Below are 22,821 nucleotides of genomic sequence, written 5' to 3'. Positions count from 1 at the left end.
TTCATTTCATTGTAGAGTCGGTCAAGAACCGGCTTCTTCAGCTCGGCTCACTAAAAGGAATCAGCTCTTTTGGGTCCTAAACGGCTCTTCAGGTTGTTTTTGCTTCTTTAATCGCAACATGACCAAATTTGATGTAAAATTATAATTCCTTTAAAAAAAATCTCATTGTGTTTATTTTTTCCAAGCTGTTACTTTTTTGTTTTTGTTCTCTGTTTACTTTTTTCCTACGTTTCTTTCTTTTCTTTTTTTCTGGCTTGTTTCTAAATTTTTCCTTCTTTTTTTCTCTTCCTTTTGTTTCTTTTTTTCTCAGCTTTTCACTACTTTTTCATTTTGGTATTTTTTTCTTTTTTGTTCTATTCTCCCCTTCTTTTAAGTCATTTTGTGCATAGTTTTACATAACATTTGGTCATGTTGGGATTAAAGAAGCAAAAACAACCCGAAGAGCCGTTTAGAACCCGAAAGAGCCGGTTCCTTTTAGTGAGCCGAGCCGAAGAAGCCGGTTCTCGACAAACTCTACTAACTTTACTCAACTTCGTTCTACTCTGACTTGACTTCAAAATACCGACACAACGTCAGGGGAACCCGTGTGTTTTTACCTTCATGCACTGTAACTTTGACTTAAGTCGCTTCTTAATGAGTATTTTTGAGCCCTGATTTTTGTGCGCCGGCTAGATTTTCTTGTGCGCGCAGCTTAGAGGGAACACTGCACTCAACTATTTCTTCCGATGGAGGAATTTGCCACACTAAACTGTGGAAATTGGGAGGCTTGCCTCTAGTTTGCAATAGTCTTTGAACTGTGCAGCCCTTTGAGACTCTTTGTGATTAAGGGCGTCACAAATAAACATGACTTGACTTGACTATATATATATAGTATATATATTTGATCAGTAATCAATGCAGAAGGCACTTTTGGAAAGTCCAAATCATTTTCCGGTGTTGTGCACAGCAGCAAAAGCTGATTAAAACTGCAAAGAATTAACATTCATGAACAGGCTTTGGGGAAAATATGTCCTACGCTTCATTATAGAGTGAAAAATATGCAATTCATTAAACCTAGTTAGCCTAGCTTTTGTAGGTCAAGTCATTCATCTCATGATCATTTTCATATCTTTGCAGGTTGTCTTCTACCGGAGTTAAAAATAGGGTATCATCATCCTGGATTCTCTGTCATAAGCGAGTTTGCAGATGGACGATCAATGAGAACTACTTTTGTTAAAATTGTTCAGTCCAAATGATTAAAATTGAATGATTTGGTAAGATTCTTCTTCATGGGGGCGGCAGTAGCTCAGGAGGTAGAGCGCTTGTGTTAGGATCAAGGGATCCCAGTTCAAATCCCGGCTCGTCCATGTTACATGTCGAAGTGTCCTTGGGTAAGACACTGAACCCCTAATACCCCCAATAAGCAGGTTAGCGTCTTACATGGCTGCAATACAAGGCCGCTATTGGGAAATGTGAAGCACACTGTAAAGCGCTTTGGGAAGTCATTGACTTGAAAAGCGCTATATAAATGCAGATCATGAGGGGCGGCAGTAGCTCAGGAGGTAGAGCGCTCGTCTTGGGATCAAGGGATCCCAGTTCGAATCCCGGCTCGTCCGTGTTACATGTCGAAGTGTCCTTGGGTAAGACACTGAACCCGGAATACCCCTAATAAGCAGGTTAGCGCCTTACATGGCCACTATTGGGAAATGTGGAGCACATTGTAAAGCGCTTTGGGAAGTCATTGACTTGAAAAGCGCTATAGAAATGCAGATCATTTCATTTCATAAGATTCTTCACTGCACAACTGCTATTTAAGGTCAACAAAAACATAGTTCTCTTATAGCTAGCCACTCCTTTGCACATCTCTTCTCCTCTGCACTATCGTACTCCAGTGTTATTGTTATTGTATAGTGACTTGTTTACCTGACTGCCCATTTTGCACATCTGGTTAGCTGCTCCTCTTGCACTCTTTGCACTATGAAATGAAATGATCTGCATTTCTATAGCGCTTTTCAAGTCAATGACTTCCCAAAGCGCTTTACATTGTGCTTCACATTTCCCAATAGCGGCCGTGATCTGTGCAGCCATGTAAGGCGCTAACCTGGGGGTATTGGGGGTTCAGTGTCTTACCCAAGGACACTTCCACATGTAACACAGACAAGCGGGGATTCGAACTGGGATCCTTTGATCCCAAGACGAGCGCTCTACCTCCTGAGCTACTGCCGCCCCTCTTTGCACTACTGTATAATACTATACATAGCTATAACTATTTAGTACAATATTAGTACTTCAATACTCCAGCTCAATACAACATTTTATTTATATCTGTACATTCAAGGAAACTGTGCGGGTCAGATGTATCGACATTTCGTTCTGTATACACGTGTACAAGAATGACAATTAAGTTTTTTGAATCTGAATCTGAAAACATCCATACATTATTCATTCGGAAAGAGGGAAATTATAACTTGAGGGGCTGTAGTCAATTCCAAATCCCAAAGGTGAGAACCACCAGGAAAAGTATGTGAGTGTCTGTGTGTGGAGTCAAACTTTGGAACAATTGACAAGACGAGATCAAAAAATGTCCAACTAAATTTAAATACACAAAAAACATTACTGGCGGAATACAGAGATGAAGAAAATGGGGTATAAGTGATACGAGAGATTGGGAATAGTGCGTCTAGAACTATGGTTAACTTTGTTGTTATTGTTGCTATTGTTATATCAAAACTGTTATTATTAATATTATTACTATTATAGTTATTATCATTGGTGTATTTAATAGGGAAAATAAGCATCTGCTTCTTACTACCCCTTTTTGAACATTTTATGTAACATTATTTTGTTGTTGAGTTATTGTTTTTGTTCTGTTTTTATTTTAATTTTCAAAATCATTCATTCGTGTGAATGTGTACTTTAGAAATCTATGTTTACATTCTTTTAAGTAGCTCTGTTTCTCTCCTATGGAACCAAAGACAATGGTAAGTTACATTTGCTCCATTACATTTAATTGAGTAAGTTTTGGGACATTTTGTACTTATAAGAATATTTTTAAATCAGTGTACCATTTACTTTTACGTGAGTAGATTTCTGAAGAAGAAACTATACTCCACTACATTGGGCTACTTTGAAGCCGTTACTTAAATCACCTTTACATAAGTATGTTTCTGACTGCCTTTGCGAAGGCGCATTCATTTATTTTGTTGGAGACCTCGTTTCTATTATTCTGATTTGACCAGTGACCCCAAAAAAAACACTAGGTGGCACTAGCGAGCTGGGTAAGGAAGGTTTTTTTTAATGTATTGTTAGCGCAGTTTATATAGCTGTAGCCTCTCACACACACACACACACACACACAATTATATATATATATATATATATATATATATATATATATGATTAGTATGGTTGTTTGGAAAAAAAAATAGGACGTTGCTACAGTTACTTGAGTCGTTTTTTTCACCAAAAACTTTTTTACTATTAGTCAAGTACTTATTTGGATGACTAGTTTTTACTTTTAGTTGAGTTTTTCATTCTAAAGTAACAGTACTTTTACCTGAGTACATTTCTGGCTACCCTACCCCCCTCTGGTTTTGCACCTTAACTGTATTCTAAACACGATTTACACCGTATCGTAATGTAGTTTTGGTCATCTACTTTTTAAAGATCAAGTGTACATTAATTGTCCACTAGATGTCGCCGTATTGTGTCGTGCAATACAAAACAAGTGCTAAAAAGCACAAACTACGGAGACTCAAAATGTCAAAAAGTGATATTTCTTTTTCACATTTTTACCACTCTTTCTCAAGGTTTTTGTTTTGTTTTGGAGTAGCCGTAGCAGAAAGATGGCAGACAATTATGTCAGTTTTATTATACAGTAGAATTCACCTTGCAGAAAAGGTTAAAATAAACTATACAGAGTAATATAATTGTTTAAAAATAAACAAAGATGCCGAAAAAGAATCACTTATATTTTCTGGCTGAATATTAAAACTCTGTTATTCATAATAAGTAATTAAAAAAAACATGGTGTGGTATGTGGGCAGGGAAAACATGGAGTCATCAACACAAACCAAAGAATCATTGGCTGTTCTCTGCCCAATCTGAGGGACTTTGCTGGCTTGCGAAACTTCAGCAGAGCCAAGGACATTATAAAGGACTTTTCTCACCCCAGCTAACACTGATCTGCTGCCTTCTAATAAGCGCTACAGGTCTGACATTCTATTGATTTGATTTGATTTTTAGGTCGCGATCATGTGATAGATGTCTGGATAGATGTCTAGATAGATACATATATGTCTAGATGTCTAGATAGATGTATAGATGTCTAGATAGATGTATAGATGTCTAGATAGATGTATAGATATATGTCTAGATAGATAGATTCTAGATGCCTAGATTTCTAGATGTCTAGATAGATAGATGTCTAGATGTCCAGATGGCTAGATGTCTAGTTGTCTAGATGTCTAGATAGATAGATGTCTAGTTAGATGTCTAGTGGTCTAGATAGATGTCTAGATGTCTAACAGATAGATGTCTAGATAGATCGATAAATGGATAGATCGATAGATGGATAGATAGATAGATGTCTAGATAGATAGATGTCTAGATGGATAGATGTCTAGATAGATGTCTAGATAGATGTCTAGATAGATGTCTAGATAGATGTCTAGATAGATGTCTAGATAGATGTCTAGATAGATAGATTCTAGATGTCTATATAGATGTCTAGATAGATAGATGTCTAGATATATGTCTAGATAGATAGATGTCTAGATGTCTAGATTTCTAGATTTCTAGATGTCTAGATAGATGTCTAGATGTCTAGATAGATGTCTAGATAGATAGATGTCTAGATAGATGTCTAGATAGATGTCTAGATAGATAGATGTCTAGATAGATGTCTAGATAGATGTCTATATAGATGTCTAGATAGATAGATGTCTAGATATATGTCTAGATAGATAGATGTCTAGATGTCTAGATAGATAGATGTCTAGATGTCTAGATTTCTACATGTCTAGATAGATGTCTAGATGTCTAGATAGATGTCTAGATACATAGATAGATAGATACATAGATAGATAGATGTCTAGATAATGTCTAGATAGATGTCTAGATATCTAGATAGATGTCTAGATAGATGTCTAGATAGATAGAGAGATGTCTAGATAGATAGAGAGATGTCTAGATATCTAGATAGATAGGTATAGATAGATAGATATTCATCCCCATTAGTGTCACTTGTGGAAGTCATTGACTGTCATGTTCTTGTGAGAGTCACTTCTGAGGAAACCAGGTCCAACTTCAAATAGGAACACATTAGTTGTCTATACTGAAGCAGGAATCTAACTTCAAATGGTTTGGACTTACCCATATCCCCTTGAAGACTGTTGTCATGGGAAGTCCTGCTCGACGTGGTGGACTCTCCATCACTCGGCCAAGGTTGTCCCGCTTTATGCACCCTGCTTTGCTTGGTCACCCCCACCTGCTCCTTCAGGTGGCTTCTGGGTGGGCTGCTGCTGTCAAATGACTGCTGAGAAGGTGAGCGACTTTGGTCCCTGAACATCTGGCAGGTTGTGGGACTAGGAGAGATGTGGCTGGACTGGCTTGAAGAGAAGTCCTCTTCGCTGGATGTCAAGTTCTCGTTGGAGCTGCAGTCTGGCGTGTACCCTCCTCCTCGGTCGTCGTCTAAGCTTCCGGGAGAACCGGAGCGCCGAGGCCATGTTAGATGCAGGTTCTCTTCCATACTGTGGTCCCTGATGTGGATCACTCCATCATCACCCTCTGTCATCTTTGCGCCGACATACACACTGGCGTAGGGTTGACAATCTGCTGCTGCGCTTGTGGAATGGATGGCTTTGTTTTTCTGGAAGTGACGGGTGATCTCTGGTCCTTCACAAGAACCATTGGAACCGTAGTTCCCCTCGGTGGATCGACCCCTCTGCACACATCTGCTCGTGTCCCCCGCGCTGGAGGACAGATTCCCAGGCACCGAATAGAGACACCTTTTGCGTTCCAACTGCATGGCCTGACAGCCGAGCGTGCTGATCTTGTCCGAAACGTCCTTGTCGTTCACCTTGACAAGCCCTCGTTCGTGGTGGTACTCCATGTTCACGTAGAAGGGTTTCCCTGGTCCTCCCATCACTGACAACCCTCTGGTATCCGTGTTGGAGTTGGCTCTCCTAATGCGTTCAAAGTTGGATCTCAGAGCAGCCACAGAACCTGGTCCCACTGGGAATTCAGAATGGTCCTCTTGGCGGACTTCCTTCTCCCCCTCTGAACTTGGTGCCCACTTCTCTGTGTTACCAGGCGCTTCCTGCATCTCACCGTCCATACCACTATGTTGGTTTCCATCACTTGCCTGAGGAATCCGTTGAAATCCCCATCGCTGACCGTCATAAGACTTCCTTTCTTTGGCAAGAAGAGTCTGAAGGTAAATCATCCTGAAGCGTTCTTTGTTGACCTCTTTCTCCAAGTGTTTGACGGATGTCTTGCATTTGTCCAGCTCCTGTTCAATATCTCCCATGGAGTTCAACTCCATGCATGGTGGATCAGAATTAGGAAACTGGGCTCTCCAAGCGTCCACAAATCCAACTGGCTCCACCATTGTTGCTGTAGACGAATGCAGTACTATTCACACAAAAAGTACAAGAAAATATCTCTGCAAACATGAGGAACATAACTTCCTTCGTGCTGGAATCTCCATGGTGCCGTGAAAAGAAAGAGGAATGTCTATCCACTGTTTATCCGCAAGCGTCTCGGTTCTCCTGGTGCTCCAAGCAAAGGGAATCTAAAACATGACGGGTCTTGTTACTTCTCTGAATGAGTTTGGAAATGTCTAGTTGTTCTGATGTTCTTTCTTGCAAAGCGTTGAGTATAAAGAGTCCGTGATCTCGGTTTGCTGTGAGACTAGAGAACTAGCGCTTCTGTTTTGGTTCCTCGATAAAAAGCAGAGGAGGAGGCGGGGCATCCATGTGTCATTCTGCCTTAACAAAAACACATTAAAAAGTACAAAAATTAAATTAATTTCGTGTCACAATGGAGAATCCACACTTATAAACGTGTTTTAATGTTAAAATTGTGGACTAAAAATTGTTTCCTGACGCTTTAATATCGGTAAACATATTTTTCCCTTATGAGTTTATTACACGAACTATTCCCTTTGCTTTGCTATCAATTTTGGAAAACAAAATGATTTAAAAAATGCCACATTATTCACGGTCCAGATTAAATTTGTTAGTTTAACGGTCAGTTTTCGTGTATCTAATATGCAGAATAGAAAATATCCAATAACGCCACCTAGCGGTTGAAATTAAAATCATTGCGTGCTCATGTGCTGCTTTTTTTCAATGCGTTAACCAAAATAGAACATATGGTTGGCTATTCTGTACTGTTTTTAAATCTTGCATATTTTTCAAAAGTTGTTTTTTAATATAAATTGGCTTTTTGGTAGCATTCTTGAAGCATGTAGCCGATTGGCTATCAACCCGGAACATATTTATGGTATCCACGGCAACTGGACCAACGCGAAGTCATGGAGATGCATTCGCGTTACGCATAATAGTGTGATAGTTTGGGATTCATCTGTTTAGAAAGTGAAATAAACCCCTGTTCGTTTTCGTTTCCGGTTTTACAAAATGTATGCAGTGTGTATAATCTTTATACCTCAGATTGATATGAGTTGTTCGGAATTTGATGTATTTTGACTGCATTTTAAAGCGTGTATATGTTTTATAAAACGGGAAATTTTTGTTTTGCTTGAATTTGATTTAAGAAAAGATTTCTAGAGGAAGGACATGGATATGTAATAATACGCGACGTTTGATATAATTATGTCAATGAGAATAAAGGAAATATTTTGATTTGTTTAGCTCAGGACGTATACAAGTTAAAATTCCGACGTATTCATGACATTGAAACGCACCGTCCTTCCTTGATAGCAGACGTCGTATGCTAGTTTAAGTTAGCTAGCTGTTTATCACTTTTTAGCGATTAAAACAAATTTAAGAAACTCGCAACCATGAGTGAACAACTAAAATTTATAGTTGAGCAACTAAAAAAAGAACCTTTTCGCAAAAACTTTAATCTAATCACCTTCGACTCGCTCGAACCGATGCAGCTGCTCCAGGTTTTAAACGACGTTTTAGCGGAAGTCGACCCAAAGGTAATGGATTATTATTTACCCAAATCGGTGGCAAATATTTTATCCTAATGTGTCCATTTATGAATTCTAAATCTATTTTATTTCCAGCAAGCGATTGACATTCGCGAAGAAATGCCCGAACAAACAGCGAAGAGAATGTGTGCTCTCCTCGGAATGCTCAAGTATAAACCACCGGGTAGCCAATCGGAACTGTAAGTTTTTGTGTTGAGGGTTAAATAAAAAGGACCAGTGTTGCGTTATAGTTACTCACTACTTCCTCCAAAAAGTAACGGAGTAAGTATCTAAATTACTCCATACCTAAAGTAACCAGTTACCCGGAAAAGTAACTATTTCCGTTACTTTAAAAACAACTTGTTGTTTGTCAAAGAATTCAGAAATGAGCTGTGCAGTATTCGAGTCAACGATATACACAATGAAAAATATATAAAATGAGTTCAAGTCATGGGAACCTCCTGCGTGGGTTCAAATCCAGCTCCAGACTTCCTGTGCGGAGTTTGCATGTTCTCCCCGTGCTTGCGTGGGTTTCCTCCGGGCACTCCGGTTTCCTCCCACTTTCCAAAAACAAGCATTTCAGGTGAATTTGGGTCCAAATTGTCCCTAGGTGTGAATGAGCGAGTGAGTTGTCTGTCCCCGTGTGCCCTACGATTGGCTGGCAACCAGTTCAGGGTGTCCCCTGCCCACTGCCGGATGATTGCTGGGATGGGCTCCAGCACCCCCGCGACCTTACTGAGGATAAGCGGTGCAGCTAATGAGATGAGATGAGATGAGTTTAATTAATTAAATCTAACTCTCACAACCTGAGACAACTGGTCAAGTAGACATAGCCTACTGTACTTCAAGTATTTTGTTCACGATGTTAGGGAAAAAAACTATATTATAAATTTTGCGTTTACCAAATTGTTCGAATGAGTTATCTGACTCCATTAACCAAACACAAACTTTATTCTCCCCTAACACTGCATGCTCGTTTTCTTAATTTAGGGAAACATATTGACAAGAGACAGGCTTTTCCACACGGGGGCAGATTTCTCATCTCATCTCATTAGCCGTACCGCTTATCCTCATTAGAGTCGCGGGGGTGGGGGGCTGGAGCCCATCCCAGCCATCTCCGGGCAGTGGGCAGGGGACACCCTGAACTGGTTGCCAGCCAATCGCAGGGCACACAGGAACAGACAACTCATTCGCTCATTCACACCTAGGGAAGATGCATGTTTTTGGAAAAAAAACGGAGTGCCCAGAGGAAACCCACGCATGCACGGGGAGAACATACAAACTCCGCACAGGAAGTCTGGAGCTGGATTTGAACCCACGACAGGTCCCCATGACATGAACTGTGCCGCACAAGCGCTAACCACTGCGCCGCCGTGCTGCCCGGGGGCAGATTTATTTTCTTAAATTATTTCTTAAGTGAATTCCATCGAATTTTGCCGAATTATTGTCTAATTAGTCTTGTCGAACCTCCCATTTCCCGTTCCCCGATCCTGTCTGTCTGTCTTGTCTTCTTTTTGACACGTCGGGGCATCGGCCACTCCCGTTGGGGCGTGCTGACCTGTGTGTCACGAAGGCCCCCAATGGGGTGGGTTGGGTCAGGTGCCCACCTTACCTCCTCCTCGCCGGAAGACGCCGCCACATCTAGAGGGCTCACAACAAGAAAGCTTATCAGCTCAAAGCAATGCCAAGCGTTTATTAAAACAAGGCCTAATTCCCTCGTCAGCGCCCTGCTATCAAAATTCCCCAGCCAAAACACTCTTCTGTCAAAAATCCCCACCGCATTCAACACAATTGTAATTTGTATCATATTAAATCCCTTATAGTCAAATTAATAAAATAAAAAATCCTTGTAAAAACAGAGTTAATAACTGAATTATTCCATACTTAAAGTAACTCGTTACACAGGAAAGTAACTATTTCCGTTACTTTAAAAATAACTTGTCAAAGAATTTTGAAATGATCTGTGCAGCATTGGAGTCAACAATAATATACACAATAAACAAAATATATCAAATGAGTTTAATCAATTAAATCTAACTCTCACGACCTGAAACAACTGGTCAAGTAGACACAGCCTACTGTACTTCATGTATTTTGTTCACGACAAAAGTTGATTGTAAAACCATATAAAATGAGGTTCATTCTATAGAGTAAATGGCAAGCTCTAGTCGGACAACTGCTCAAGTAGACATATGCTACTGTACTTGAAGTGTTTTACACAACAAAAGTAAACAGTTTAACATTATAAAGTGCGGTCAAGTAGAACTAGGCTAATGCACTTAAAAAAAAATTGTTTACGACAAAAGTCAACAGTAAAACGATATAAAGTGACTATCCAATCCTTCTCTCTACCTCTCTCCCTCCTTCCCCTAGCTCCCTAAGTTTCCATCCCCCTCTCTATCCGTTGCCCTCTCTCTCTTTCTTTGACTCACTACTGCTAGTAATTTCTTTAGGTTATTCAAAGTAGTGCACCACGTTTGACTGTCAGTAACAGTAACAGAGTTAGTAACTGAATTACTCCATACTTAAAGTAACTCGTTACCCGTGAAAGTAACTATTTCCGTTACTTTAAAAATAACTTGTCAAAGAATTTTAAAATGATCTGTGCAGTATTCGAGTCAACAACAATATACACAATAAAAATATATAAAATGAGTTGAATCAATTGAATCTAACTAACAAGCTGAGACAACTGGTCAAGTAGACATAGCCTACTGTACTTCATGTATTTTGTTCACGACAAAAGCTCTGAACCCAAAATCGCCCTGTGGGACATTTCCCATTCCAATGTTTTTCCTCAGGAGCAGCTTCAGGCAAGGTCTCGTGGTTGGCAGCAAACCTGTTGTCCATCCTATCCTGCACTGGCTTCTGCAGAGGGTGCCGGAACTCAAGAAAAGAGCGTACTTGTCTCGTTTCCTGGTGAAACTTGACGTTCCTGGAGAATTTCTGGCTGACGATGTCATCAATGACACGTATCACCAGGTTGGACCAAATCTCACTTACTTGTACAGTGAAGAAAAGTATCTGAACACCCTATTTTGGTATTGCTCCCACTTAGAAATCTTGACATTTTCATCTTAGGTGCATGACCACTGTGAGACAGATAAACTAAAAAGAAAAATCCAGATTTTTCTACAATATATTTGCTGCAAATATGTACTTGAACACCTGAGAAAATGAATGTTAGTATTTGGTACAGTAGCCTTTGTTTACTACTACAGAGGTCAAACATTTCATGTAGTCTCTCACCAGGTTTGGACACACTAAAGGAGGGATTTTGGCCCACTCCTCCACACAGATCTTCTCTAGATCAGTCAGGTTTCTGGGGTGTCGCTGAGAAACCCGGAGTTCGAGCTCCCGCCAAAGATTTTCCATTGGGTTCAGGTCTGGAGACCGGCTGGGACATGCTAGAGCCTTGATATGCTTCTCAGGGAGCCACTCCTTGGTTTTCCTGGCTGTCTGCTTTGGGTCGTGTTGGAAGACCCAGCCACGTCCCATCTTCAAAGCTCTAACTGAGGGAAGGAGGTTGTTCCCCAAAATCTCACAATACACAGCCCCAGTCATCCTCTCTTTAATGCAGTGCGCGGGTCCTGTCCTATGTGCAGAAAAGCACCCCCAAAGCATGATGCTACCACCCCCATGTTTCACAGTAGGGATGGTGTTCTTCGGATTGTACTCTTCATTCTTCTTCCTCCAAACACACTTCGTGAAACTATGACCAAATTTTGGTTTATCTGACTACAAAACTTACTCCCATGACTCATGCATTGTGATTTCCGGATTTTTCTTTTTAGTTTATCCCTCTCACAGTGGAGATGCACCTACGATGAAAATTTCAGACCCTTCCATGATTTTACTGTATGTATGAGACCAGTGATTGTGCCTAGAGTCTTTGAGCTGATGCTTTCATTTTTTGTTTTTAGTATGAAGAACTGGTGGAAGGATTTAAGACCAGTCATAAGGAATGCGAGCAGCTCAGGTCCTCAGGATTTTCAACAGCAGAAATCAGAAGGGTAAACCAACCTTTTTTGTATTGATTGAAAATATATTAACTATAGAAAATGCACTCCTTAAAGCATTGGCTCTCATATAGTTGGGTGCGAAAGTTTGAAAGGCATGGGAGATTTTCTTTTACTCAGAGTTAGGGTCAGGCCTAATTACCCTTGGCTTTCTGTGAGAATTTTAGCCCACCCCATTTCCGACATGGCTATTGTAAATAAAAAAGGAAAGTTGACTGTGAGGGCCGTTATCAGGACAAGTGGAAATTGTGGAGTTTTTTTTCCACCGAAATCCTAAAAAACTGCCTAATTTGCCAAGAGACCGATCAAGAGACTCTGCCGACGAAACATGCGGACTACAAAATGTCAGGACCCCAACGGAAACAGGACACACTTGCGTAATGTTTACCACAAGTTTTATTGAAGGAACGAGGAAGGGGTGCGCTCTCGATCCGGAGTTCGCGCTCGTACTCTGCTTGTGATCCGACAGCGGAAGTGGATAGTAGCGAGCGATGGCGGTGTCAGGGACGGAAAATCGGTCGATTGCCGGGACATGAGAGCAAAAACGTGGTCGGGATGAAAAAACGGGTCGTAAGTTGGGACGGGAGAGCAGACGTGGTCGGGATCAAAACGGTCGTTAGCCGGAGACAAACGGTAGCAAAAATGGGACAGGCGGGAGTTGAAAAAGGCTTGCCTTGAAAAACAGAGGTTTGCAGACGGACTGACAAAAGGGGGACAGATAGGAGTGGGTTTAAATACGGACAGGGAGCCAATCAGAGTCCGAGGCAGTTGGCGCCAAAGGAGCGGGCACTGGTGATTCACATCGGTAATCATGACACAAAAAGCTAACTGGAAACAAACGCTGTGAAAGGGTGAAGCAACTGGAAGCTGTTTTGACGGCACTCGGCGCTTTTTCACGAGATCCTGCGAATCAAATGAAAATGCTACAAAGGCGAAATACGAGGTTGCTACGCTAATCGCTAGGCACCGCAGACCTTTCATGGACGTGTTTATTAAAAACTGTTCAAAGAATGCCAGGCTGAAGAGTCGGTCCTCACACATTTTCATCTTACCGAATCTGTCCCGCTTTCTGAAATGTTCGGACACCCCTGGTGTATGTAGTGCAACTGGAAAAGAGTGCTAAAAGCACAAGGGAGAATACAAACCACCGAGACTCAAAGTGAACAATGCTCATCATTTTATATCTCCTTATACTGCCAAGCCTATTACAAGGTTTATGTTTGGGGGGGCACCCGTAGCAGCAAGATTGCAGACGGTCATGTCAGCTTCCTTTCAATAAGCCTCATATTATGTAAAATAAATACAATTTTCTTGACCTATGAGTATGAAGAAAATTCTCATTATTATTAAAGTGTCAAATTTGGAGCAGTGTTAGTCTTTAAAGAGACCGTGTGTAATATTTACTGCCTCCTAGTGGTACAAAAAAACTAAACCAGTAATTGGGTTTCATAAAGCGAATAAGCAAAAAATGTGCATTTTTTTTTTTAAGTTAGCTATCTGGCTACTTGTTTAGCATTTTTAGCTATTTAGCAAGCTATCTACCTAGCTTTTTACGTTATTTTGCATGCTATTGAGCTAACATTTTATCATTTTTTGGGCTAGCTATCTAGCTCCAAATAGTTTTTTACCTGAGTATGAACTTTACATTACAATAATATCATTTATATAATCATATTTGGCACCAACCAAGTTACACATTTAATTTTCCCTTATTTCGCTTAAGCTTGTCCGTGTTACATGTCGAAGTGTCCTTGGGTAAGACACTGAACCCCTAATACCCCCAATAAGCAGGTTAGCATCTTTCATGGCTGCAATACAAGGCCGCTATTGGGAAATGTGAAGCACACTGTAAAGCGCTTTCATTTCATTTCATTCCTCCTCCTTTCTTTTATATTTACTAGTTTTTTTAATTCATTTATTTATTTTTTTGTTGTTTTGGTGTTCTGCACAGCCCTTTGAGACTTTTTGTGATAAAGGGCTATACAAATAAATAGGACTTGACTTGACTTATTATTCAAATCAATGATGTTGTAAAGATTTTTACCACCAGGAGGCACTAAATAACACAAAATGTCCCCTATATTGTATATTGAATTTGAATTGAAGACCGTAAAGAGAGAATATAGATATTTAAATACAACTGCTTCTATATTAGATGGTAAGGCGCCCGCTTTGAGACTGGGAGGTCGGTGGTTCGCGCCCCGGCCGAGTCATTCCTAAGACTTAAAAAGTGGTCGGCGGCGCCCTCTGTTGGCTGCGGCTGCATCGGCTCGCTACAACGGGTCAGGTGCAATCGACATTTCGTTCTGTGTACATTGTTACACAGAATGACAATACAAGGAAATTATTATTATTATTATATTATTATATTATTACAGGGATTACATCCTCGCTAAACATTTCTTCTTTTGTTTTGCAACAGGACATCAGTGCAATGGAGGAAGAGAAGGGTCCACTTATCAAACGTGTGGACCGCTTGAAGAAGAGGGTGAGTTAAACCCCCTAAGAGGCCAGGGTTGGGTAGGGTTTCTTTAATTGGATTACTTTCAAATACTTTTGGATGACTCCAATACCAAATATGCTAATAAGAGACAAAAGAAACTAAATATGAATAAAATGACTCCGTTCTGTGCAGGCTTTTTATCTATTGATACTTTTAATCAAGAAGATATAGCAAGATGATAAAATCATTTTTTCTACTCTATAGTTTACATATTCCTTTTAGTCATCATCCTTCCGATCTCTTTCTTCCACTCAGTCGCTTTACTTCCACATCCTCTCACATTTAGTAGCCAGGGTTGGGTAGGGTTACTTAAACTTGGTTACTTTAAATTACTTTTGGATTACTCCAATACCAAATATGCTAATAAAAGCGGCGCTGCCACGAGCGGCTGCCTTTTCCAGCAGCTGCCCTATTGTTTTATTGTCTGCTCCTATCTTCGGTGTTTTTTCTTTTCGTTTTGACAACTACACTATGGATTACTTCTATCCTATGGGACATGGGTTTTAGCGCACAAAAATGCGTGTATTCAAGGAATTTCAACTCCTTGCCCTGAAGAATTCTCGTGCCGGCGTGATGAAGGGGCCTATCGTGGAAGAAGAGCCGGAGCTAGCGAAGCGGCTAGCGGCGTTATAAGTCTTCGGTACCATCCGTAATCATGGTTAATGCGAACTCACGACCAAATAAGATCATCGAGTGCTGGTGGAAAACATCGAAGCGCACAGGGAGCGCAGTTGCTGTGTTTTGCGGAAACGTGGCTCACGTTTAGCATTCCGGACGCTAACGTGTAGCCACCCGGAGCTACCCGGAGCTATCCGGCTTCAACGCCGCTAAACAGAGACACGAAAGCCGGGGGGAATCGGAGAGGAGGCGGACTTGCTAACACGAGGTGGTGTATCCCTGGATTTTCACAAAGAAAATTTTTCCATCTGCCGCAGGGATGTCGAACTTTTGGACTGGCGTCACGTCACCCCTAGGGCATCATGTTCATCTGTTAATAAACAACGGGGTAGACTGCTGGAAGTGTGAATTTCCCTACGGGGATGAATAAAGTATCTATCTATCTATCTATCTAAAAGACAAAAGAAATTAAATATGAATAAAATGACTCAATTTTGTGCAGGCTTGGGGAGTAACGGAATACATGGAACGGCAAAAATGATGTTGGCAAGCTGTTTGGATTTATTTTCATTTTCTTTCTGTCGCATTTTATGTTATTTTTGCCGGAGATCAAAGAGATCAAAGCCAGGAGAGAAAGCTTACCACGGTTTGTGAGTCATCATTTTATTCATATTTAGTTTTTTTTGTCTTTTTTTTAGCATATCTGGTTTTGGAGTAATCCAAAAGTAATTGAACGTAATCAAGTTAAAGAAACCCTACCCAACCCTGTAAGAGGCCAATTGCTCTTGGAACGCTCCAAGAGGCTTTAGGATTTACCGAGGAACGAAAACCGAACCCGAGCCGTATATTATCACCTTCTTGGTGGATCTGACACCTTGTAAAGTGGTTTTGATTCCGCAACAAATTAACAAGCTGTTGATCCAACTTCCAGCTCGTTCCAGAAGGTGAAACCAGACGCTGGATGCTGAGTGTTTATATTTGGAAGGCGCTATCCCCCTCAAGATATTGCACCGAACAAAACTTACAGTCGTTTTTCCACTAGGTGGAGTCGGTGTCCAACCATCAACATATGCTGGAGCAGGCCAAACAGCTGAGGGTTGAAAAGAAACGAGAAGAACATTTGGCTCACCAGAAGCAGGAACAAAAGAACCAGGTGAAACTTCTGAAATTTTCATAATTTTGCATGTTTCCAATGTGATTCGGGGTTTCCCATACCATATGAAAATCCTGCCTTGCTGCCAGGGTGTCGTTGGGCCACGCCAGGTTCTAGAACTTGTATTAAAAGAAAATCAAACCATTTGAAGTATTGATCTATTTATCTATCTATAGATCAAAACCATATGCCCGTAGGTTGGAGGTGGCTACACCAATCATTCTACAGGGATGAATAAAGTATCTCTCTATCTCTTTCTATCTATCCATCTATCCGTCTCTCTGTCTCTGTATCTCTATCTCTCTCTCTTTCTTTTTCTCTATTTCTATCTGTCTATCTATCTCTCTCTCTATCTCTTTCTATCTATCCATCTATCTGTCTCTCTGTCTCTGTCTCTGTCTTTCTATCTCTATCTCTCTCTCTCTTTCTTTTTCTCTATTTCTATCTGTCTATCTATCTCTCTATCTATCTCTTTCTCAATATCTATCTATCTAGACATCTATCTATCGAGACATCTATCTATCTAGGCATCTATCTAGACATCTCTATATCTATCTAGACATCTCTATCTATCTAGACATCTCTATCTATCTAGACATCTCTTTCTCATATCTATCTCTTTCTCACTATATCCATCTATCTATCTATCTAGACATCTCTATCTATCTAGACATCTCTCAATATCTATCTCTTTCTCACTATATCAATCTATCCATCTATTTATTTATCTGTCTATCTATCTCTATCTATCTATCTCCATCCATATCTCTCTATCTATCTATCTATCTATCTATCTATCTATCTATCTATCTATCTATCTATCTATCTATCTATCTATGTATCTATCTATCTATCTATCTATCTATCTATCTCCATCCACCCATGTATCTCTATCTATCTATCTCCATCCACCCATGTCTCTATCTCTCTATCTCTCTCATTCATTCATTCATTCATTCAATCATTCCTCTTCGCTCTTCCCAACCAGCCACTGAATATTTAGCCCACAGCACAACGAGGGGTGAGTTGCCGTCCCTTGGAACCAGCAATTGGTAGAGAGGCCCGACTGCATACGCTGGTTTACCCCCTCCGCATCATATGCGCACACCACTGCTTCCATTCAATTAACCGACCTCACATCCGGAGAACTTTTCACCCCATCCATACAACCATTTATGGATGGATTGATATAAATGAAGTATTGGATTGAAGTTTGGATATAAAACTTTATACTCTCAATACGAATAAACATGACTTAATGAAGTTACAATGTTCCCGTTAGCATATGCTAATCACGAGCTGCTTGATTTTTAGCTGTTTCAGGCAGAGCAGAGGCTTCAGAGGTCGCAGCAGCAACTCAAAGACATGCGGCAGGCTGCAGCCGATTCCAGTCCCGATAGTAAGTATTACTACTTCGGTTTTGATGCACCAGGTTTATGATATCCTCAATAGAACTGCTATAGAGTGTAAAAAGCAATCTAGCTAAGATGCTATGTTAGAAATATATATGAAACCAGCTAATTAGTAACAAAAAGAAGCTCTCAGCATGAGGCAAAGGTTGGCGATCCCTTGTGTATCACCAGGGTTGGGTAGGGTTACTTTAACTGGATTACTTTCAATGACTTTTGGATTACTCCAATACCAAATATGCTAACAAAAGAAACTAAATATGAATAAAATGTCTGTTATCCCGTCCCGAAATAAAGTGATTCATAATTGTATTCATATTCAGTTTCTTTTGTCTTTTATTAGCATATTCGGTATTGGAGTACTGTAATCCAAAAGTAATTGAAAGTAATCAAGTTAAAGTAACCCTACCCAACCCTGGTGCTTTATCAGGTATGCCTTATGTGTGTGTAACTGAGACTGTGCACATCAGTATGGTGTGCCGTAGTTTTAAAAATACAGTTGAAAAAAAATGTTGCTCATAAGTAAGAATCGTCTCTTCCAGGGTTGAGTAGGGTTACTTTAACTTGATTACTTTCAATTACTTTTGGATTACTCCAATACCAAATATGCTAATAAAAGACAAAATAAAACTGAATATGAATAAAATGACTCCATTTTGTGCAGGCTTGGGGAGTAACGAAATACATGGAACGTCAAAAATGACGTTGGCAAGCTGTTTGGATTTATTTTCATTTTGTTTCTGTCGCATTTGATGTTCGTTTTGCCGGAGATCAAAGAGATCAAAACCAGGAGAGAAAGCTTACCACGTGTTGTGAGTCATAATTGTATTCATATTTAGTTTATTTTGTCTTTAATTGGCATATTTGGTATTGGAGTATGACTGGCAACCAGTTCAGGGTGTCCCCTGCCCACTTCCCGATGATTGCTGGGATGGGCTCCAGCACCCCTGCGACCCTACTGAGGATAAGCGGTGCAGGAGATGAGATGAGATGAGGTATTGGAGTCATCCAAAAGTAATTGAAAGTAATCCAGTTAAAGTAACCCTGCCCAACCCTGTGTATCATAACGCTGTGCCGGATTAGTCTCTACTTGCTGAAAGCATTCGATATCTAAATGTATCGATCGGTATCCCCCTCAGGCTTAATGAAACGACTGGAAGAGAAGATCAAGATCAACTCCTACATGGTCACGGAGAAACTCCCCAAAGAATTAGAAGTCCACAGACGTACAGTGCAGTACCTTCAAAAAGTGGCATCAGAACCCGCCATGGGTCACGGGGATCTGCTGGAGTTGGGGGATAAGGTTGCTTACACGTAGTTACTGTGAAGTCTAAGGCTGCAACAACGAATCGATAACATAGATTAATAGCGATTACCGTATTTTCCGCACTATAAGGCGCACCTAAAAGCCTTTATTTTTTTCAAAAGCTGACCATGCGCCTTATAATACAGTGCGCCTTATATATGGATCAATATTAAGTCGCAAAGTCTTCCAACTAACTTGCAGCCGCCGACTCGATTTTCCCCCGAACGCCAAGTCGTCCGCGGTGTATGCTGGGATTTATTTACCGGCGTTTCATTGGCTAACCAATGTGTCAATCATCAGTTGAATTGATCACTATTGGCTAAAGTTATTCGGAGGTCAAGAGGCGGATCTTTTTTATCATTTACAGGCTGGCATTGGCTTAAATGGCAAAACAAAGCCTGCAATTGGTCGAAAAAGATGAATGCGTATAGCACGTGGCTGACGGCATACAGAAAGCATTTTTTTGCTATTTTGTATTTGTAAATATTTTATTCTCCTGGATTCACTAAACTCACGGATATAAGAGGACATTGGCTGCACATTATTATGAACACAACGACTTCGGTGAGCTACTCTGGCTTTCTATATTTTCCCTGTATCTTGTTTCAGACTGAACTCGATGTTTCTGTGCTAAGCGGTGCAGATAATGGATGGAATGGAGTGTCTATTTTTAAATTCAACTCAATTCCAAGTGTTTATTGTCATATATACAGTAAAGTTGTGAGCGAAAAAGAAAATAGAAACTAAGGAATGGTTGGCATTTCTTGAATCCCAAGACTTTAACCTTCCGAATGATATTTGGAACGATGCATTTGAGTGACATCGTACGGACAGTTTCCGCACGTGTTCTCGACACGTATTTGCTTCTTTGCAAGCTTTGGGAATGTTAAGGGGGTAATCAGTTGGACTGAACTATCTGACTGTTTTGTCCACGTTCCCATTGTAGCGCCTTATAATCCGGTGCGCCTTATGTATGTCAAAAATAGGACCAAAAACTATTTTTTCGGGGTGCGCCCTATAACCCGGTGCGCCTTATAGTGCGGAAAATACGGTATTTAAAGCGTGATTATATCGTCAATTTGATGAGTTGCGCAATTTATGAACCGTTAAGACCGTTTAAATCAATGCAAAAAAAGTGCATTGGATGTTGTGAAGTTGGAGTACCTCTTTGGTCTGGCAGAGAGCGTCTTAAGACCTTTTTATTTAAAGGTTTTTTTGTTTGTTTTTTTTTTAGTTTTTTAGTTGAACCTTGCATCATTATAAACAAAGTTGGCGTGAAAAAGTACAACAGTACAAAGTTAACCATTTTCAAGCGGACAGAAAGTGCTGCTTGTTTACCCATCCATCATCTGCACCGCTTATCCTCAGTAGGGTCGCGGGAGTGCTGGAGCCCATCCCAGCCATCCTCGGGCAGTGGGCAGGGGACACCCTCAACTGGTTGCCAGACAGTCGCAGGGCACACAGAGACAGACAACTTACTCGCTCATTCACACCTAGGGACAATTTGGACCGGCCAATTAACCTAACATGCATGTTTTTGGGAATGTGGGAGGAAACCAGAGTGCCAGGAGGAAACCCACAAAAGCACAGGGAGAACATGCAAACTCCACACAGGAGGTTTGATCTCATAACCACTGCGCTGCCTGCTGCTTGTTAAGTTTTTTTGTCAAACATTTGGATTTTAGATAGATAGATACCTTATTCCTCCCCGTAGGGAAATTCTCACTTCCAGCAGCATCCTTGTGTTGAAAAGTAAAATAATAAAATAAAAGAAATAGAATACAAAAATACCCAATAGAACCTGTTGATATAGAGTATTTAAATAGTGCTACGGAAAATACACTCTGTCATAAAAATAGGGTAATATGCAAATGTAGGGGTGGGGTTTAATATGGGCTTTTACTACCCCGGGTGGAGTTAAAGAGCCTCATGGCATGAGGAAGAATATTACAGAATATTTTGTTGTTTTCTGCCCTATTTCTCTATCCGTCCAATACTTCAATACATGATTACAGGAGGGAAATAAAAATGCGTTTTTTTTTTTAAATCCGATTCATCGATTATTAAAATAAGTTGCAGCCCTAGTGAAGTCGGTCCTCATTTACTGTTAATTTGTCAAACTCCATTTTGGAATTGACTTTCGGTGTTTGCAGATTAAAGAAGCGGATTCTCAGATAAATCAGCTGATTGAGAAAAAGATGATGAGAAGCGACCCAATTGATGACAAGCTCACCCTCTACAGGCAGCAGGTGAATCTTTCGGGATATATTTGAATTATTTACTGGTCTGTATACTAAACCTGTTGTGTTGCTCTTTATTTAAGAAACAGGATATAAACTAATCATGGAGGCTCCACTATTTTTCTATCTGTGTAATTAACACATAGTATGTTTCCTTCTATTTAATTTACACTAAAAGGAATAAGTAGTAAGTAATTTAACTTGTAAGGTCAAATCATAATGTGAGAAGCTCGACGGGTTCTGATTGGCTCCCTGTCACTATTTGAACCTTGTCCTGTCAATCTTCTGTTGTCAGTCCGTCTGCAAATCTCCGTGTATACTAGGCAAGCCTTTTTTGACCATGACTCCCACCTGTCCCGTTTTTGCTCCCGTTTGTCTCCGGCTACGACCCGTTTTGATCCCGACCACGTCTGTTATCCCGTCCCGACTTACGACCTGTTTTTGATCCCGACCATGTCTGCTCTCCCGTCCCGGCTTACCACTCGTTTCCGACCCCGACCACGCCTTGCTTTCCCAGTCCTGGCAACAGACCAGTTTTCCGCCCCTGACACCGCCATCGCTCGCTACGGAAGATCCATTTTCGCATTCGGATCACAATCCAAGTACGAGAGCGACTTGCTTCCCGCGCCCAGCGAACACCGGATCGGGGGCGCAGCCCTTCCTCTCTCTTTAAATAAAACTTGGGGTAAACAAGTGGGTCCTGTTTCCGTTCTGGTCCTGTCTGCCCTCTTTATTTAAGAAAACATTGTATCTTCTGTGCAGCATATAAACTTGAATAATTGAGGCGCCACCATTTTCCTATCTTTGTAATTACGTAACACTAAGTATGTTTCCTTCCATTCACTTTACACTTAAAGGAATATGTAGTAGGTAATTTAATTTGTAAGGTCAAATCATAATGTGAGAAGCTCGACGGGTTCTGATTGGCTCCCTGTCACTATTTCAACCTTGTCCTGTCAATCCTCTGTTGTCAGTCCGTCTGCGAATCTCCGTGTATACTAGGCAAGCCTTTTTTGACCCTGACTCCACCTGTCCCGTTTTTGCTCCCGTCTGTCTCCGGCTACGACCCGTTGTGTTCCTGACCACATCTGCTCTTACGACCCGTTTTTTACTCCGACCACGTCTGCTCTCCCGTCCCGGCTTACAACTCGTTTCTGACCCCGACCACGCCTTGCTTTCCCAGTCCTGGCAACCGACCAGTTTTCCGCCCCTGACACCGCGATCGCTCGCTACGGAAGATCCATTTTCGCATTCGGATCACAATCCAAGTACGAGAGCGACTTGCTTCCCGCGCCCAGCGAACACCGGATCGGGGGCGCAGCCCTTCCTTTCTCTTTAAATAAAACTTGTGGTAAACAAGTGGGTCCTGTTTCCGTTCTGGTCCTGACCCTTTTGAAATAAGGGAGGGTTTTTTTTAAGTCCGTAACATATTACCA

General features: G+C 40.9%; 2 protein-coding genes across 2 annotated transcripts in view; one reads left to right on the top strand and one right to left on the bottom strand.

Annotated features, from left to right (window-relative positions):
- LOC148366485 (breakpoint cluster region protein-like) overlaps positions 1 to 6,879 on the bottom strand; it is an 88,177-nt gene extending 81,298 nt beyond the window's left edge. Inside the window, exon 1 of the mRNA XM_088336939.1 lies at positions 5,353 to 6,879. Coding sequence (XP_088193065.1) covers positions 5,353 to 6,589 — 1,237 coding nt within the window. The 5' untranslated portion in view covers positions 6,590 to 6,879. The remainder of the gene's footprint in view (positions 1 to 5,352) is intronic.
- A 673-nt stretch (positions 6,880 to 7,552) lies between these two features.
- The window catches only part of ift81 (intraflagellar transport 81 homolog), a 56,465-nt gene continuing 41,196 nt past the window's right edge, over positions 7,553 to 22,821 (top strand). The window contains exons 1-9 of the mRNA XM_088336937.1: positions 7,553 to 8,146; positions 8,234 to 8,337; positions 10,939 to 11,119; positions 12,061 to 12,150; positions 14,579 to 14,644; positions 16,320 to 16,430; positions 17,745 to 17,829; positions 18,979 to 19,142; positions 21,299 to 21,394. Of these exons, the coding sequence (XP_088193063.1) occupies positions 8,003 to 8,146; positions 8,234 to 8,337; positions 10,939 to 11,119; positions 12,061 to 12,150; positions 14,579 to 14,644; positions 16,320 to 16,430; positions 17,745 to 17,829; positions 18,979 to 19,142; positions 21,299 to 21,394 (1,041 nt within the window). The 5' untranslated portion in view covers positions 7,553 to 8,002. The remainder of the gene's footprint in view (positions 8,147 to 8,233; positions 8,338 to 10,938; positions 11,120 to 12,060; positions 12,151 to 14,578; positions 14,645 to 16,319; positions 16,431 to 17,744; positions 17,830 to 18,978; positions 19,143 to 21,298; positions 21,395 to 22,821) is intronic.

The sequence above is a fragment of the Urocampus carinirostris genome, chromosome 5, assembly GCF_059441175.1.
Source record: "Urocampus carinirostris isolate Australia breed hairy pipefish chromosome 5, RoL_Ucar_1.0, whole genome shotgun sequence".
NCBI classification, from domain to species: Eukaryota; Metazoa; Chordata; class Actinopteri; order Syngnathiformes; family Syngnathidae; genus Urocampus; species Urocampus carinirostris.
Note: the sequence above shows the minus strand (reverse complement) of the source record. Positions and strands in the feature narration are given on the sequence as shown.